Raw genomic sequence first — 19,098 nt, forward strand, 5'->3', positions numbered from 1 at the left:
ATGGAGGGAAGGTCAATATACATGGCACTTCTCCCCAGAATCCATTCTAGCTGAAGGAAAGCGCAACCAGGTAAAATCAGTAGGCTTTTATTTGATAAACAAAATGTCAAATAATGTACCACAATTGTCTACTTGGCCAGTGTGACAGCATCATCCTCCCAGCGGAGCCGACCGGAGTATTGTACATGTGAATGTTCCCACGAGCTTCCGGGGACTGGCCCTGGAAATAGAGCCTCTTCAGTTTGTACAGTGGTGTACAATGTGAGGAGGAGTGTGGCTGAATGAAACCAAGAGTCGGACGTGGATATCATAAGGTACAAAGGTCAGCAGCGCCCCAGTTCAGTTCAGGTGAGGTGAGTGGAGGTCACCACCTGGCCAGGTGAAGCAGGTCCTGACTCACAGGGCTGAGGGTTGGCACGCTCGGACTCAGGGACAGCGGCGGGACTTTATGTACAAGTGTTACACGGTTGGAGGAAGCCTAACAAAAACATCTGACGTTATTGAGGTGAGGGGGCGGCGGCGGCGGCGAAGGCAAAGGCCAGTCTCAGTGCAAGTGCTCCAGCTTACGGAGCCGTAAGGGATTGGGAAGAGCCTGCTGGTTGCGCTCGGAGGAGGGTTCGTCCTCCGTGGTGCGGAACAGCACCCGGCCGCGATGGTTGAAGAGATAAAATGACGGGTGATTCCTCAGCGTGTCGAACGTTCTGTGGAGGAACAAGACCTGTCAGTAACCCGGGACCATACTTCTGTGCGGATTCAAGAGAGCAGTCTGGAAGCACATCACGTACAGTTCAAACTGAATAAAGTGCGAAGTTACACTCGAGAAGTCCGTTATTGGCCGCCACCTACGTCAATAACAACGAACGAGCACACCTTTCCTGATCGACATGCACTCACTTGTTCTTCAGCTCTGACGAAGCATCCATGTCTTTAAACTCTCCAGCGATGTGCACGATCCCGTAGCAGGTCATCACGAAGGATAATAACGTCTGGAGTACAATCTGCGGGGGCAAGAGCCAACACGATGACAGGCAGAACCACTTCAAAAGAGCAAAAAGGCCACTGTGTGCTGACGTACATCGACTGGCAGAGTTTCGTTTTCCTTCTCGGTCAGTCGCATGTAGGATCGATCTGAAGGAGACAAAACGTTAGAAGCCTCCGGGAGTCGAGCTAACGTGCGCTAGCATTGTTAGCTGCCTGCGGGCCCCAGTAACCGGCAGAAGAAGGCCGAACCACGACTCCACGCTGACATCTCTGGATCTAAAGCAAGCTCGAGAACTCACGCTGTGCCGCCGAGAAGGCTGCGTGGGCCAACGCGAACAGTCCGACGCCAACGACACCTTTCCAGAACGACGACGCCATCTTCGAGCTGGGCGACCACTCTGCTGTGCGGTGTCGTAAAACTGTCGCAAAACACCGCAATCCTGACGTCGGCGTTAAACAAATGCCGATTTTTTTTTTTTTATCTAAAATGTATAAGAAACATATTTATCGTAAAACCGACCACATTCGGCGTTTATCAACTCTGTCAATTTCCAATCGTGTATTTTTCCACAATCAAAAGTGTTTGATTTTGCTATGGAAACAGAGGACTCCACACTGAAACAGAGGATTTCACACTGAAACACAGCTCCGCGTCGGTCACTCGAATCACTCCTCCGTCCATCTTACTGTGAAAGAGTTGGCCGTCTTCCGCCCCGGCACTTCCGGTCCTTCCGCCGAGCGCCACACTGGTCCCGGTATTGACTCGCTGTGCCACACTGGTCTCTGTATTGACTCACAACCTCGGCCGTCTTTCGTTGGCGCAGACATGGCAGAAGCCATCCAGAAGAAGCTGAAGGCGGAGGTGGAGAAGTACACGCTCACGCAGAGAGGTGTGTAGCAGCCTGCTAACTAGCCTCCGCACGCACGCGCGCGCACACGCTGCTGCTCCGTGACTCGCTCGCTGACCGCGTCAGGTCGCTCTCGCTGTTTGACTCGGTGCGCCTCCCTGTCTCTGTCCAGACGTCAAGAAGAGCATGGCGGTCCGGCAGAAGCTGGAGGCGCAGCTGGCGGACAACAACATCGTCAGAGAGGTAGCTGCCGCCGCCGCGGAGGTGGGGGGGCGGGGGGCGCGCGCGTGAGCCGTTCTAACGCAGCGTGGCGCCGCAGGAGCTGGAGCTGGTGGACAGCTCCAACACCGTCTTCAAACTGATCGGCCCCGTGCTGGTGAAGCAGGATCTGGAGGAGGCGAAAGCGACGGTGGCCAAGCGTCTGGAGTACATCAGCGGCGAGATGTGAGTGTCCCACAGCAGGATGTGTTGCTCCAGGCTGCAGGTGTGGAGGAGGAGGAGGAGGAGGAGGAGGACCACCACTCCACAGAGTCCAGTGGCAGCGGCGCCTTGTGTACACGGGCAAACTGGCTTTGTCAAAGTAGTGCAACAGAAAAGGCTCTCACACAAATGTTGCCAACAGGTTGAGCAATAGGTGTGGATCAAACACCCAAAAGTGTGAAGTGAAGTCAGGTGAGAGGAGACGGCCGCAGACGACGCGGCCGCCTCAGGAGTGCCATCAAAACATTAGATGGCTTGTAGGCCCCGCACTGACTCGTGGCGTGTGTGTCCAGTCCCAGGTGATGTCAGCGGGACACTCTCTGGCTGCACGTGTGGCTGTGTGAGACGTGCCGACACGCCACATGGCCGATACCTGACCAAACATCTTCTGATGCTAATCTCTTCTTCTCTCAAGTGCGTAATAACGTGCCGACGACCAATGTTTCTCTTCTTCTCCACTTCCCAGTCAGAGGTACGAAGCCACCCTCAAAGACTTGGAGGAGAAGTCTGACAAGCAGCGCGAGGTCCTGGCCAGTTTACAGCAGGAGTATCAGAAGGCTGAAGGCCTCGCCGGCGGGAAGGTCTGAGGAGCGAGTGCTGCCATCCAAACCGTTCAGGGTGGACGATGCTGACTTGACTCGTTTGTCATGTTCATTTGCAAATGTGTTCTCTGACTCTTGTAACGAAATAAACCTGTTTTTTTTTCAATGGTCTCTGGCTGGTCCTCACTGACTCACCACAAGATGGTGCTGTCATCCAGCTGCAACAGTCACCGGCGCATGTGGGGGGGAACACTGGGGTGCTACCAGGTCAAATGGGGTCAACTCAATAGTGATCAGCAGTGGTTGTCTCCTGGGTGTCTAACGTGTTGCTTTGCTTCTCATGTGACCACTTGCTTTTTAGCTCAGCTCTTCTTCATGTTTCAAGATGCCTGCCGGCCCCACACTCGGGTCGACCCCGTCTCACTCACATTTGGACTTCATATGTACGCTTGAGGCAGAATTGAGCATCGGTTTACTGCCTGCATTTCACGTGTTGAGGTCATAATAAAGTCACAAAACACTGACAGCCGTCACAGAAAATGTCTCCAACTGCATAAATGTGAGGAAAGACAGAAGGACAGTGGGGTTGAAGCCTCGCAGACCTGCGCAGGCGCAGCAGTCACGGCCGGCAGTTGGCGGGCCGGTGATCTTGACAGAGGCGCCCTCCTCCTGCGTCCACCAGACGTCCGTCACCCTCCTGCTGAAGAGTTTCATCCTGCCAAACCTGTCCATCGCACTCTCTGACCTGTCGTCTCTTCTGGCCGCAGCGCCTCCATTAGCAACACAAAGCGCTCCTGACGATGGGCGTCTGGACGCGCCGAGCACACGACCGTTAGCAGGCCATCCTCGCTTTGAAGCGCCATCACGACCCGCGAACGACAGAGTCAACACAGTAGTCACCGTCGAGATGTCTGCGCGTCAGTGGCTCGGCATGTTTCCTCACTGCAAGTGTCCAGATATTGAAGCAAAGATTTCCTTCTTTGGTTACATGTGACTTTGGCTGTTGGGGGGAACATACATGCTGTGATCCTGTCCTACACAGAGCCAAGTGTGGTAGAAGTGCACAACAATAGGCTGAGCGCTCTGTTTGACAAGTGAGTTTCCAACAGAGAGACACATGGCATTCACCAGGCAGAGTGGGTGTCATGGCTCATTCTCATGTCTTTGGGGAGCTGGATTAAAATGCACACAATATTACTGTCATTATTATGAGGCACATCATCAAACTTCAATAGCATTTGACCAAAACTATTCTCCTTTAAAAGAGGAATTAGATTGACTGTCCACTCCCAACAGCCTGAGCCTGACTTTCTGTTGACTGTGCTTACAGGCCAATCTTTGAGGAACAGCAATAAATCCGTTCAACTGAGGTCTGAGTTGAATTGGAAGATCATGATGTCATTCAGATGTTTCCACCGTCACGTTGGCCAGCCGTCGGGACGCGCGTGTGTGTGTGTGTTTGCGACTCATGCATCAATGACCTGCTAACAGTCCGTCACCAAGGAAACACGAGGAGTGAAAGTCCAGTCAGTAGCCACATTGTACTTTTATTGCGAGAGCGTCAAGAGCATCAGTGGTCTGATCAAGTCAGAGCAAAAAAATAGAAACAAGAAAAAGTCGCATGGGAGGTAGAAGGGCATCCCCTGAAAAATGGTCTCAAAAAAGAAAAATATAAAATCTGTGCTGTACAAAGGGTCAAATAAAATACATATATACACGTGTGCAAGCTGTACAAGGGTCTGCCAAGAGTCACTGAGGCCAGGGCCTCCACACGGGGTCTGTGGAGCTCAGCTTCCTGGAGTCCAGGCTGGTGTAGGCGGCGCGGGGCGCAGGGTATTCCTGGAAGGCAGGAGGCGAGGGGCTGCTCTGGGGCGGCGGCGGCTGGCTGGAGATGAAGTGGCCGATGCGCAGCAGGCAGGACCTCATGTCCGCGGGGCGGACGGAGCGCTGGCTGCGGCCCTCCAGGTTGGTCTTCAGGAAGTGGACCACGCTCTCCAGGATCTCGGCCTTCTCCACCTTTGGGTTCTTCAGCCTCTGGACAGGAGGGAGGGAATCAGACTTGATGAGTGTGTCACGGTGAAAAACGTTGCTCAACAGAGCAATGTAAAAAAAACCCATTTTCTCGTGGATGACGTCAAAAGGTGAACTAGTTTGACCATTTTAGCACGTGGACTGGTCACAGCTGAACCCTGGTCAGACCCAGAACATACGCACACAGGTACGTTCTCTGACCCCAGATCTGCTCCACATGCTCGTGTCCTCTGTGACGTGCCCTCACCTTGTCGTCGGTGCTCTCCAGCATCAGCAGTCTCAGCGTCTCCAGGCTGTGGTTGATCCGCTCCCGTCGGCGCTTCTCCATCACAGGCTTGGGCACTTTCACATTCTGAGGAGAGGAAAGCACTTTTACATGCAGGTTTCCAGGCAGCGACAAGACACTGCTTCTTCTTCTTCTTCTTACCCTCTTGGTGCTGGGAGACTCTGGTGAGGCGAGAGCTTTCATGGCTGCTGGGCTCCAGGTGAGTGTCGGAGGCCCACCTGAGCGCCCGTATTTAAGTGCCGGGCCCCGCCCTCCGCCTCCTCTCGGTCATTACCGGGACAATGGGGGTCCTTGGGATCCGTGGTCCTGGCTCACTTCACTAAGTGGACTTTTGTTTGGGAGCACTGATCTGTTGATTGACTGATTTGAATATTCCCACTGGAAATACAAGCAGCAAATTCCTCTGCTTTCACAGGGATTTGGCCCCCAGTCTGGTTGCTTTACTGTACGTGTCTTTCACACAAGAAAATGTTAGTGATCGAAAATTGACAGTTGATTACAAAAGTTTTTTAAAATCAATATTGTTCAGTTTATTTAATGTGAATATTTAAATGTTCATTTACTAATTAACGTCTATATATATATATATATATATACAATTAAAATGGTATCATCTGACCATGTGGATTTGAAAAGTGAATGATTGGAAAATAATTAAAACTGAACTATTCAGAGCCATTTATATTGATGTGTGGTGCCTGAAACAACAAGTCTTCTTCATCTGGTAATAGATGACAACACGAGCATGTCAGCATCTTCATACAATAATGGATGCAGCCGTGTGAGCCGGTCAGGCAGAAGAAGTCAGCAGGGCGGGCAGTGGCAACAGAGTGGCAGCTCGGCTGGGCTTCATTGGACAAACGTGATGGGAGACGGAAAATAAAGGGGAAAAACGCCAAGAGAGTTTCAGAGACAGGTGACAACAGCGGTGTTAGAGGTCGATCACTGAGGTCGGCTGAGAAAAGACAGTCCAGTCTTCATCACCATCAGACGTCAGCCACGTCTTCCAAACATGACTCAGGCAGGAGGCGTTAGCATCAGCTGGCGTCCACGCTGAAGCTAATGCAGCTCTGATGCTCTGCAGAGAACCAACCATTGAAGTGTGCTCAGATCCGGCTTCATTGGTTTCACATTCCACTCCCTCGTTCATTTAACATGCGCAGGTGTGAACGCTTGTTTTGGCTCAGTGATCGTCAAGCCGCCTTTTAACTGACCTTCTATTCAGAGGTCTAATCTCCCCCCCCCTCCCCCGTCCCCTCCACCCCCCTTCACCCCAAAAGCAGCAGTGAAGTGATAAAAATGACATTCCAGGAACTATTCAACTATTCAAGAGTTTGATGTTTTGAAAATGTTGGATTCTAAACTTTTGGGTTTTAAACCTTTTTTTTCCATTCAAAACTTTCTTTCACCCAAATTTGAAATATATACGTACATATATATATATATTTATTGACTGAAGATGCTGAAAGCATGTGGCCTGATTCAGTGCAACAGAATGGTTTCAAGTCTTCTCTGCTGACTGAAAAGGCTTCAGTCAGCTGAAAATGATCAGGTGGATGGAGTCACCCAGCCACTCCACTGGACACTCTCTGTTGTGTGGGAGGAAACTGGAGGGCCTAGAGGAAACATCTTCCGGGGATCAACTTTGCACACCACGCTCCAGCCACAACACGAGGGGAAGAAAAGGCAGCGTGTGGCCCCTCAACTGCTGCAAGCCCGACCTTCATTGGTTGAGCCCCGGCTTGTTGGTCAAAATGTAGACCAAAGTCGACCACTTTCTGTTGGCTTGGTTGTGTGACCCAGAGTATCGTTCACTTTTTGCCTTACAATTCCTGTTCATGCTGCTTTGGTGACTTGTGTTTCTATATTCACTGTTCATTGGGATCATTGCGTGTGACGCGTCCCTTCCATGTCCACTCCTCTCTGGCTGAGGACGGTAAGATGAGGTGTTGGAAGGTGCAAAACACGGTGCAATCTCCTCCGCAGGAACCGTGACCTCCTCTGAAAGGATCCCTTCACTTTGCTCTGACCTCGAACCTGATAAACTTGGTTTTTCTTCTCATCTGTGCAGTAAAGGGCGTGTGATCTCTAGCTTTGTGAGTATTGGTCTCGCGCAGATAAACGGATTTATCCCCCCTAAAACAACACACACACACACACACACGTCAACTGCCGCTTGGCACCAGGTGTTGTGGACGCTCGACACCTCCGAAACAGCCCACACGAGCCGCCCTCGGGGTCAGCGATCATGAATGTTGCGGGGCGCGTGAGCTCCAGCCCTGATCCAGCCTGATCCCTGTCGTGTCCGGGGTGATCGGATCACAGCGCACCCGCACACATCAGCCGTGACACTTCCGTTTGAGTGGGAGAAAAGGGCGATTAGGCAGGTCGCCGTGGCAACCGCACCAACAACTGGGACCACGGGTGGAAGTCGATGGGCTCGATAGGAGCGCGTGTGTGGGGCGCCCCGCCTCAATAGCGCGCTCCACTGATGGAAGCCAATTAGGATGAAAGGACTTTTGTGCTCCCGCTAACACCGTGTGAGTGCCAGCCAGGTGCGATCGTCAGCTTCACACGCGCTCAGGCCCCGTTTGTCCACGGTTCCCACGCACGTGCCCGCACTGGTCAGGAGAGGTGGCGATGTGTCGCACGTCGTAAAACATGTCCACGTTCTCACCTCAGCCCTCGTTCCCACGAGAAAAGCTGTGTCGCCCGAGTCCGAGCTCCAGTGACCCGAGGCTCGTGTGGACAGCACAGTCCGACAACAACAACACGAGGTGGAAGGTGGAATATCCCTCAACATAGAGCAACATTCTCTCGTTTCGGTTTTAATATAGACCGTTGTTTTGGTCTTTAAAAGTCTGGATTTGGGTTTCGATGGAGTGAAGCAGCCGCGTGACGTCATCGACACCCGCCAGCCAATCCGCGCGCGCGGCTCGACCTTATAAACTCGCTCTGGCGCCGGAGAGTTTCTTCAGCTGCAGCCCACAGAGACGCGCGGACCCGAGATGACCAGGACACTGGAGGCAGCCCCGGTGCAGGAGCGCAGGAGCAGGACGAGGGTGAGGAGGGACTCGGTCCTGAAGTCTTCTTCATCATTCCAGCGTAGAGGCCCCGCATCCTCAGGCGGCGCTTCACAAGCCTGAGTCGATAAAGCTCGTCCTGACAATGTCTTGAATGAGGCTTTCAACGTGTCTCAGTGTCTTTGTTACAGCATCATCATCATTGTTGTTCGTCTCTTCACAGACATATGTCTTTAAGGATTCAATCATGTGGTTGACATGTAGCAATCCTTTTTATCCAGGCGTATCACACCTTTACACCCAAAGCTGAATATGACATCAATCATTCACTCAAGCAGGTCTAAAATAGAGTTGACAGACAACATGACGTTACTTGTTTCCAATTGTCTTTTTATTTTATGTGTTGAAAAGGAACACCTACAAGTACTTTTAGAGGTTACTCATTGATAGTTTTATACCAAATTGAATTCAGTTGAACTAGCTGGTCGAAATCCTATGTGTAAATATCACAGAATGGACATGAGTACTGCATCTAGAGGAACAACGCGTGCTGACATCTGTGACTTGCATGTGATAGACTGTGTGCTCATGCGCCTCCGTCTGTCTGCAGATGCTGAAGCCGGTGGTGGAGAAGAAGAGACGAGATCGAATCAACAAAAGTCTTGCCCAACTCAGAACTTTGTTGTTGAGCAGTACCTTGGATCCAGTGAGTCCTGCACTGAAGGTTTCGGCCTGTGCTTGTTTGGAACGGTCGTATTAACGTTTGGCCCTGTGAACGTTTCTCCTCACCAGCGGCTGCAGAATCCTAAACTGGAGAAAGCGGAGATCCTGGACCTGGCCGTGGAGCATCTTCACAAGTGGACGGAGGGGAGGGCCTCCAGCCCAGGTTGGTGGGGCTTCACGCTGGGACGGTCTTCTGTGGAGTTTGGCGTCTCAAAGTTCTTTTATTCTTTATCATGCAGCCGGCGGCCTTCAGCGGCCGGAGCCTCCTCCTCTCCAGAGCATGGAGAGCGCTGGCTTCCAGCAGTGTGTGGCGCAGATGATGGGCTACATGAACAAGATCAGCCCGACTCAGAGGAGCAGTCTGCTGGACGGCCTCCGGAGCCACGTGGAGAGTCTGCAGAGCAGCGGCGCCGGCCCGGACCTCAGCCCATCTCTGGACCTTATTAGCACATCTGAGAGCAAGGACAGGTCGCTGGTGCTGCCCCACTCGCCTCTGATGTGCTCCACACCCTGCCACGACAGCCTCACACCCCCCACCTCCCCCTGGTTCTCCACCTTCTCTCCTCCTTTCCCGTCATTTGCCTGCCACTTCTCCTTCCCCCCGAGCCTGTCGCCTCACTCCTCCAACGCCTCCTTCTCCACGCTTCCTGCCCACAGCCACCCAGCTCCCGTCAGCTTCTCGCACCCCGTCACCTCGCTCAGACCCCCACCACTCCCAGCCGGGAGGGAGGGGCCCTCCAATTCCGCGCCAATGTGGAGACCCTGGTTTTAGTGGAAGTGTGTCGCTATCCATGTCTGTACAGTGTAAATAATAGTCTATATTTTCTATTTGTCTTGTAAATAAAAGGGATTAATAAGAACTATGTCTTATTCTGCAGTTGTAATCTGAGCGATGAGGATTATCTGGAATCAAAGAAGGATCCTTTGATCTTAACCATGACACCAATCACTTTTCACAGCTCAACACCTTCACTTTAAGGCCGAACTGATCCAATGCTGACATGTTGGCATGGAACATATGCATCAAACCCCAGGCCTGGGGGCCAAGTCCAGCTCGTTACATGCAGCCCACAAGATCTTGACGTCAGCAATTTGTTTGTCGGCAGGCGTGGGACGGTCGGTGAAGGTTCCTGTGGTTGACACGAGTGTCTTCACACACTTGAGCTTTGCTCAGTTCACTCTCCACAGATCAAAGGATGGAATGTTATTCTGCTCTCTTGGTAAAACGTCAGAGTAAAACAACTGTTTTGAATGTTGACCCTCTCAGACATACACAGCAGAAGAACACTAAAACAGAAAAACAAGCGAAATGAACAGTGCTGCGTTTGACAGCGGTGCAGAAGAGCAGTGTCCAGAGACGAGGATGATGGACGGGCCAAAGATGAGCTTCTCCAGACCACTGTGCCTCTTCTGTCCTGCTGCCTCCACAGATCCTGAGAAAAGACATTCCCATCACTTCATGTGGCCTTCTCTTGTTTCCACCGTCTATTGTCAATGAGATGAAGCACCTGTGGTGTTCATGGTGAAGGTGCACCATGAGTCGTACAGCTTGGCTCATTCCATTCATTAAAGTTCCGGGGTCTTTCTGTCTGTCTATTATGTCGTTCCCACTCGGGATTGGAGCGTGTCCGGGAGGAGAGCCACCGCTGCCACCTAGCGGTGAGACACGGTGTTACAAGGCCTCTCCGCGCGCTGTCGGCAGGTAACGCGCGCTTTTAGAGAGCACGTGGAGTCACTCTGCAGTTCTGCCTGTCTCGTCCCCGGCACGTTCTTGTTGTCCACGCATGGATGGAGAACACCTCCCCTTCGGTCCAGACCGCCGTGTTCTTACGTCGCGCCAACCAGCCACGAACCGCGGTTCCGAAAACGGACTGGTTGGACGCTGCTAAACGGCCGATTCGGCTGTCCAGCCAGCAGGGGGCGGCACCGCCACATACCTGTCAGCCGGCTCCCTCCCTGACCTCCCACCCCGGCGGTGGTGACGTCACTTGAGGAGAGCGACGCGCGAGCTCTCCATCCTCCTCTTCCTCCCACAGACGCTGCGCACACACTTTATCTCATCATCATCTCGGGATAGGTTCAGCCAGGCCAAGGTTTGGCTGCAGTAGAAAGAGTCTGTCCCATGATGGGACACGCTTTTGGACGACGTGCGTGGGCGCGTGGGAGGCGGCCATCGTTCCTTGTCGGCGGATGAGCGGGCGCCCTCTGCACCGGGAGCCTGAGTCCTCAAGTGTTTGACTTATGAAAGCCGAGGAGCGTCCGCTCATGATGAATAGGCAGCCGCATCACCTCTGAGGGGAGCTGACAATAGCGCGGGGCCCGGGACCTGCTGATGAGAGCTGATCCTCTTACACCCCTTAATCACTGTTTTGTTGCACGCATTCCTGACGTGGAGCGGCTGCCCAGGTGTCACGGGTCTGTCATGGCCTGCCGAGGAGCCGGGAATTCCTTCGTGTTGCTACATTTCTAATGATGTCAAATCGGTTCATCACACGTGTGCACACTTGTACCCGCAGCAGCAGCGGCGATGTGGTATGTGGCGCGGGCTCGGGCCGCGCGGCCGCCTCTGCTGACACCCCGGGACCACTGCATCAGTTGGATATCCCACAGGTCGTGACGTGGACCCACAGCCTGCCGGGTTCATGACAAAGCCATCTCCTGTGGCGGTGAGAATCCCCCGTCGAGTCAGCCAAGCCGCGACGGTTTTGGGGACGAGCCCCTGGTGCCATTTCCTTTGGGCACAGCGTCAGTAGCTGAGAATATCTTCTGCCCGTCGGTGGCCTCGCTCCTCTGCCTGTACTTCCACAGCATCATCGCATCACCAGCAGAACACATCGAGCACTCGACCAGAAAGGAATGTTACATCAGTCGCCAACAGACTCTTTAGTTGACGAGTGGTGTCACCAGTAAGAGGAGGAACAGCTGAGGCTATGCCACTATGGCGACCCATCATGTCAAAGGTATGGTACACGTCAAAGGACATATACATTTTGAGCAATTCAAATTCAAATATAAATCTTAAAAAAAGTGTTTACAGCACTAAAAAAAAAAAAAAATATATATATATATATTATTTAGACAAATGTATATTCTATTTACAGTAGCACAGTGTTTTGTCTGCTGCTCCACCCATACGTGCTGTATGCTGACCAGTCGACTATTAAGTAGCTGATGACTAGTCAGTGGTCAAAATCCTTGTTAGTTGCAGCCGTACGCTGCGAGAACTGGACCAGGATCTAGGCCCAACAAAGGTGGATCACTGCAACATTGCATGGCAACTTGAGACTGTGACGGAGGGCTACCGAGCGTGCAGCGCTTGTGCCTCATGATAACCAAGCCCTGTGTGCGCTGGTCACTTTTGCCGATTCCTTGTATGATGCAGACTAGTTTTCACCCCTAGAGTTTTCGTCAACAAGTCGTGAAGTGTGACTGGCAATGTCAGTGCTCCCTCACCATCAGGACCATCTGGAGGAGGAGCCCACCGTTTGAGGTCCACCTCGGACTCCGCCACGTCTCTCTCCTACCCAACATTTCCAGTGAGCCAGTGGTGAAATCCACTGTTGTGGTGGTAAAGTGACCACTTTCCTGGAGACAGGGCTATGACATCATCATCTTCTGTGATTCAGCTGCACAGACGGGAACACAAAACCCATGGATTCGTGCGGCTAAACGGCTATTCTAACGCCAAACTTTGGCCAAATCCATTTGCTGAACGAGGCCGCAGGCCGCCTAAGATCAAGGTCAAGGGCACCGAGCAGCCCACAGGCCGGACGTTTGACACACCCGAGTGTTTAGTCGCCCTGCTCTTCCATCCTCCTGGTTCTCAGACAGAGCACCAGTGTTGGATGAGCTGAAGACGCCCCTGGACTTCAGTGCTGTGCCACAGTTTGACCAGGAAACACATTCCCTCTGAGCGTTTACGTGTCGAGGTCATTTGCAGGAAGACAGCATTCTTTTGGAGTTGAGTCAATTTGTTGAACTGAGCTCCATTTTGGACGGCGGCCCAACGACACGCTGCGTTTTATCAGGCAGATTTAGGCTCCTGGCTCAGATGTCACTACGGAAGAATGCAGATCTGTCACTGCCACAAGCCAATATCATCTTCCTGCCATCATTCCTCCCTGGGTCCCGCCGCTGCGCTGCGCTGCTGCCGCTGCTGCTGCTTTGAAGTAAACACAGAGTGCAGCAAATTACCTGCAGACTGACAACATTTTTGACATAAGTCCTGAGAGACGGGCCCAGCCACTTTTCCTGCCGGCCCCTTACCTGGCGTTTTTAATCTGGGGCCGCAGGGAGACAGCGGCGCTGACAGAATGATGGGACGGCTGGAGCAGCTTCCAGGACCACAGAGAAAAACCTGCAAAACAAGCCGGGAGAAGGTCCCATCCTGGGACTGGAGGGGAAGGGGCCTTCCTGTGCCCTTGGCGAACTCCACATCTACGCTGATCGGCTTCCCTTGCCCAAAAAAGTGCATCAAATGTGGGGAGTCATGAGGCTGTCAGGCTTGAAGGAAGCAAAAAGTGCAACCGTTTGGAGCCCCCGCTCTGCTGGTCAGAGCCAAGAGATGAATGCCAATGTGACTTTGCTGAAAAAGGACACCCTACTGTCAGGCAGGACGCCCTATTGTTCCACCGCAGCTCTGCTGGATGTTTTCAAAAGACATTTGAAGAATCAAGCCTGGTCAAGTGGTCACTCGACCGCTGCAAAATCTTGCTTTTGCAAAGCGTCAGGCAAGCATGTGACCCGGACTTCATTGATTTAGGCCCCCATTTTCAATGACCCATCTTCTGTGTCCGAATTGAGAACCGACCCCTCCTGCTCGTACCGTGGGCCGCACCGTGCAGTAGCATTGCACTTCCAAGAATTTGACAAGCGTGCAGGGCAGTCTTGATTCAAAGACATCACAATCAAACAGATAACCTCAAATACTTAGAGTGGTCATTGTTCAGGAATGTCTGGAAAAGACTGACATTGACTTGTCGCTTCTTGTGCGGCATTTTATCACCTCTTTGCTGTTGTTTCCAAAGTTAAGCACTGGCTGGCGCAGAAGAGCGAATGAAGCTGCTGAAGGATGGAGATTTTTTTGTCCCTGGGTCCTGTGAAAGTGACTTTTATTGGACTGGATTAAAAGACCAACTGGGTCTGGGAGTGTGAGGAGATGTGTCTGCTGACATATCAACACCTCACACCTGATCCTCAGATGAATCTGAAGCCCCAAACCATCCACATACAGCAAGTCAAGTCAATGCAGTGGTAAGAAAGTTGGAAGACGGTGTCCTGAGATTCCTCTGCAGAGATTCGTGCAGATGGCTCACGTTGCGCTTGGATCATATATTTTCCGCATCATTACCTTTGACAGCTACAGGTGTCTTTTTTAGTTTTGTGTCCTTCTACATCTATAATTCATGCCAACACTTCCACTCATTCATATTGCAGCAGACTCCGATTATGCAAACCCACCACCAAAAGCACATTGCAGGACGAGTGAAAGTGCATTTCTCTGTTCGCTGCTCTTGGAAGACTTCATGTTCCCTGCCAACTTTTCAAGATCCTTTGCAAGTGTTCTTGTTTGAATGTTAAAATGCAATTTAGCCTCCTGCTGTGAGCTTCTGATTAGAATGCATACCAGCAACACTTGCTTTGCTCAGCATGTCTGATGTGTCAAAATACTGAGCTGCTTTTTTGTGTCCTTTCATTATTTGGAAAGGAGGCGGCTAATTATTGGCCGAAACATTTGCGCTAATCCACCGTCTTTGCTAGCGGCGTGGAACCTTTCAGTGGGTCGGTTTTCTGTCTGTCTTCTGGACGATTCAAGCGCATTCATCCTCATGGCATTCGAAAGTTTCTCTCTCAGCCACTCCCAGGGAAGATCTCCACCCTGGTCAGGCCCGTTTCAGAAGCCAGCAGGGAAAGCACAGGCCCGATTCATGCCAAGAGGAGACTCTAGATTTCAGATGGAAACCATCGCGCCAAGTGAAAACGCCGTAGTGGAATGGAGAGGCCAGTCATGGCCAGTATGGAGTCGCTCTCAAGTGGGAAGCTGGAGCTGAGTTCAAGACGGTAGTGACAGTCATGACAGCTGTTCTGGTGCCAGCCTTGCCTGGACACTCCGGGCTAAACACCGTCCTTTCATCTGGAAAACCCACAAGGTGAAGAGGAAACACACATTGTGACGTGTTTCATTGACTCCTGCTGTCAGAACGCTCCCACCCTCCGACCGGAAAATACGCCACCGGGTCCCAGCACAACTGCAAGGAACCATGAGCTCAGCATTCAACTCCCACAGCAGGCTGCAGATTATGACTGCTTCATACGGAACCATAAGCATGTATTTGCTTAATAGTCGGCCATCCACTGCAGGCAGGGCCTGGCCTGTCGTCTTCCTAGCCCCTTGACTGCTCTTTATGACCACTTCTTTCGACAGTCCTCGGACACTGTGGTGGCTTCATCGACGTTCCCAAGCATCCTGGGAACCGCTGGTTTGGTCGACTCGGAATTCAGAAAGAGGAAACGAGAGACAGAGACGGAGAAGTGTCTGGGCCCGGCGCTTGATTGTGGCAGGAAACCTGCTCACAGGAAGGACAGGAAGTAACTTGAGCCCACCAGGAGGGGGCCAAGGAGACATGGCAGCACAATTATATTTGACATAAGGCGCTTTTCACTCACGCATCAGTGCTCTCCGCTTTCAGGGGCCGCTATCACATCGATCCCGAGTCTTGCCTTTCTGCCTCTGGATTCTACGCCGCCATTTCGCTGCCGATGACGATGAACAATGAGAGCCTTTTCAGAGATCCTCTAACATGTTTCTTCCCCAGGGTCCCCGCTGAAGTCAAGTACGGCTGAGCGTTTTCAGCGCTGTGTCATCTCTCTCTCGCCTCACTTTCATCCGGAATGTTTCTTCCGCGGCCCGTGCAAGTTTCTCCTCCGGGGTGTTTAGGACTGGTGTCTGGGAAGCTGCGTCCTCCTCGGCCTGTTGTGACCTGGTCCGCCAGCCCTAATGGGTGGGCTTTGACCCCGCTAGCCTGCAGCCATGGCGGGTTAGAGGGCCTGCTTGTAATCCGGGGGATGTACCTCACTTCACTTTGTGCTCTTTGCCCTCTTTCCTACATTCAGTAGGAGCCTAACAGGGCACAGGTCAGCGCACCCAACAGGAGCTGGAGGTAAAAATAGCCAGGGATTCACAGGTCGGCTAAAAATACCAGCTTGTGGGAAACCTTTTAGCGTTGGACGCCACCAGAAAATGAGGTTTCCTCCTGTGTAACCTCATACTGCTGAGAAAACTGGGAGAGCAGGGGTGAGAGGGTGCGGACGTCAGATTCTCCGGGGCCTTAAGGGGCCCCGCACTGACAAATAGAGCAGTTTGTCCTTATCTGAGCCATGATAGAATTCCTCCGCCAAGAAAGCTGCACGTCTAAAATTAGTCTCATTTAATCTTTGATGGTGTTCTTATAAAAGTGCAGCTATTTTTAACAGCACGGCACCTTTGATACACATTGTTCCAAAATGCCGCCGGTTGTGTGAGAATGAGGAGAAAACAAACAACATTCAAGACGGCAGTCAATATTGACTACTCACTTGTTTCCCCCTTGGTCTGTTCACCACGTGCTGACTGACATCTGCGGCGTCGCTCCCATATTGTCCTGCGTAACCCTGCTGTGATGTTCCAGAAGCCTGTTGAGGGATTTGTTTATTGCTTAGCACCAAGGTACAAAACATGCGCAGTAGCTCTTCCCAGCGGGTTCAGAACCGAAGAATGAAATAGTGGATCAAAATGTGTATTGTTTTACAAACTCATGAAATGAATAGACAGCCTGGGCAATGTTCTGAACTCCTCACGTCTTTTACTGTCATTAAAGCGCTCAAATTGCGCTGTTTTCGCCCACGTTGTCCCCGGTTCCGCCACCACAGCCGCTCTCAGCTGCTGCTTCTTGTCTCCGCTCCTCCAGGAGAACGGCTCTGTGGGCGGAGCTGTGGACATGCAGGCCAAAACAGCGCATTTTGAGCGCTGTAAGGTCAGTAAAACGTATGTGATTTTGGCGTGATGTGATGAGGCTCAATATTTTGGCAGCATGATACTCTTTAGCCTGTAAAAATCCATATATGAGCCGCGTCGTTGCATCAGCTGCAGGGTTCAGACCACGAGAAAAAAGTACATACATTTTTATGATTCTATATTAATATAATTCATGAACTCTGTAGTTCTTTTTTCTGTTGAATCTTTTTTCGATTGATTTATTTGAACTTTGAATATACTTAACTATTTTTTTTAATTGTTACTACAGATCTTTCTCTGATATTTTTCAATGAATACTCCAATACTCCACTGTAATGTGTCTGTTAACCAGCACAGACCGGGATCCTGACGAGGCGCTGCGAGTGAAGCTGAGTGTTGTGCGGTCATGTTTGGTTCCATGCTGCTATTGTGTTCTGTCTGAGATGCAAGAGTGGAACACTGGCTGTGTGCGAGTGACGTTCCATGCCACACATCACCTTTGTCTTGGCGGTCGGAACCGTGAAGAGATCTCACTCTGGCATAGAAAGAGAAAGAGAATGACTTTTATTGTGGCGTCACAGGTTCGAACACCTGGTGAAGATGAGAAGTGTTCGGGGACTTTCCCAATCCTTGACTGACCACCATGAAGCAACAGCAGCAGTGGGAAATAGGAAATCACTCCCCTGTCGAGCTCGGCTGCTGCCAAGGTGGACCGGGCCCCGGCTGGACTCGAGGCGGAGCAGTCACTGTTTATTTTTACATGGAACGTTAGAACATCTCATCATCATCATCTCATGTCAGTGTTTCCTGAAACCCGAGGCCAAACTACCCTAATTATCTGACAAAAAAAAAAACAACATTCTGTCAAATTCCCTTTTATCCGCATCACTTTTTGGAAGTTTCTGCGTGTTGGATGACTGAGTAATCTCTGGTCCCGAGCTTAGCATAAACACAGGGTCCCGCCAAGGTCTCTGTATGAACATGCACGTTGATTCTAGAGACACCCGTCTCCCCGGCTTCATAAAATGCCTGGGCGGCCCGATTCAGCACCCGGGCCATGAGTTTTTGGATGGGTGGACGGATGGACGGATGGATGGATGGATGGATAGACGGACGGACGGGTGGATGGATGGATGGATGGATGGATGGATGGATGGATGGATGGACGGATGGATGGACGGATGGATGGATGGATGGATGGATGGATGGATGGATGGGTGGATGGATGGATGGATGGATGGATGGATGGATGGATGGACGGATGGATGGATGGATGGATGGATGGATGGGTGGATGGGTGGATGGATGGACGGATGGATGGATGGATGGATGGATGGATGGATGGATGGGTGGATGGATGGATGGATGGATGGATGGATGGATGGATGGACGGATGGATGGATGGATGGATGGATGGATGGATGGACGGATGGATGGATGGACGGATGGATGGATGGATGGATGGATGGATGGATGGGTGGTTGGATGATTGGGTGCATGGCGGAGCCTTCATTTATTCCGAAACCCTTCACGTGGACAGGGAAGTTTCTGGCTGCAGTTTCTGAGTCAGCGAAACACCTCGGCTGACGTGACGGGATCGTCGGCGCATGTCAACTTGATGAATGGTGCCTCCATCTCCCTGACGTGCCGGCTCTTAAAGCTTCAGGTACATTTAGAGAAGAGCGCTGGCTCTGCTCCTGAGAAGTGTTGCGTGAGAGCGTGCGCGCGCGAGTGTGCTTTATCAGACCTTTTCTCTCGTTGTCTTTCCTCCGCTGCACAATGCTAATCTCCTCATAAAAGATGGCCCCGAGTGAAGAGGAGCCGTGTTATCTCTGGCCCTGCCGTCCGTCCCATCTCTCCGCAGACCACCAACCTCTCCTCTCTCCAGAGGAGGAGAGGCTGTGACATGATGGAGCAGACAGAAACTACGGGAGCTGCTGGTGCTTTGTCTGCTGTATGGAGATGGCGTGATAGGACGCTGTGATAAGGAACATGAAAGTGTCCTGTCATCAGCTTTCTTCCTCTGCGTCCCCAGTGGAATCAGCCGTCATGTGAGAATATCAAGTTTCAAATCAAGATGAGCGGGCTTTAGAGAGGATGTTGAGCCACCGCCTCTCCTCAAACGATGACTGGGAACATGAACGACGGTTCTTCCTCCTTGTTTCTTAGCTGTTTATTTGTCCACCAGATG

General features: G+C 51.7%; 4 protein-coding genes across 5 annotated transcripts; 2 read left to right on the forward strand and 2 right to left on the reverse strand.

The window, feature by feature from the left end:
- Nucleotides 1-71: 71 nt before the first annotated feature.
- Nucleotides 72-2,021, reverse strand: mmgt1 (membrane magnesium transporter 1). 2 transcript variants are annotated; one of them, XM_053879371.1, is made up of 5 exons: nt 1,669-2,021; nt 1,281-1,400; nt 1,076-1,128; nt 895-998; nt 72-701 (listed from the first exon to the last, which is right to left on the reverse strand). In XM_053879371.1, exons 2-5 carry the CDS (start codon nt 1,357-1,359, stop codon nt 545-547), a joined length of 393 nt encoding a protein of 130 aa, XP_053735346.1. In that variant the 5' UTR covers nt 1,360-1,400; nt 1,669-2,021; the 3' UTR covers nt 72-544. The 2 variants fall into 2 exon arrangements, with proteins under 2 accessions (XP_053735346.1, XP_053735345.1); XM_053879370.1 differs by having other exon boundaries at nt 1,281-2,021.
- Nucleotides 1,651-3,017, forward strand: pfdn6 (prefoldin subunit 6). Its single transcript, XM_053879372.1, has 4 exons — nt 1,651-1,871; nt 2,002-2,072; nt 2,149-2,273; nt 2,776-3,017. Exons 1-4 carry the CDS (start codon nt 1,808-1,810, stop codon nt 2,894-2,896), a joined length of 381 nt encoding a protein of 126 aa, XP_053735347.1. The 5' UTR covers nt 1,651-1,807; the 3' UTR covers nt 2,897-3,017.
- Nucleotides 3,018-4,600: 1,583 nt separating this feature from the next.
- On the reverse strand, nt 4,601-5,351 carry her5 (hairy-related 5). Its single transcript, XM_053880030.1, has 3 exons — nt 5,310-5,351; nt 5,130-5,234; nt 4,601-4,885 (listed from the first exon to the last, which is right to left on the reverse strand). The coding sequence occupies exons 1-3, from the start codon at nt 5,349-5,351 to the stop codon at nt 4,601-4,603; spliced, it is 432 nt and encodes a 143-aa protein (XP_053736005.1).
- A 2,809-nt stretch (nt 5,352-8,160) lies between these two features.
- On the forward strand, nt 8,161-15,757 carry LOC128767757 (transcription factor HES-7-like). The gene is made up of 6 exons (XM_053880032.1): nt 8,161-8,230; nt 8,802-8,897; nt 8,984-9,077; nt 9,154-9,584; nt 15,339-15,502; nt 15,604-15,757. The coding sequence occupies exons 1-6, from the start codon at nt 8,177-8,179 to the stop codon at nt 15,755-15,757; spliced, it is 993 nt and encodes a 330-aa protein (XP_053736007.1). The 5' UTR covers nt 8,161-8,176.
- The last annotated feature ends 3,341 nt before the right edge of the window (nt 15,758-19,098 follow it).

This window comes from Synchiropus splendidus, chromosome 11 (genome assembly GCF_027744825.2).
Source record: "Synchiropus splendidus isolate RoL2022-P1 chromosome 11, RoL_Sspl_1.0, whole genome shotgun sequence".
Classification (NCBI taxonomy): Eukaryota; Metazoa; Chordata; class Actinopteri; order Syngnathiformes; family Callionymidae; genus Synchiropus; species Synchiropus splendidus.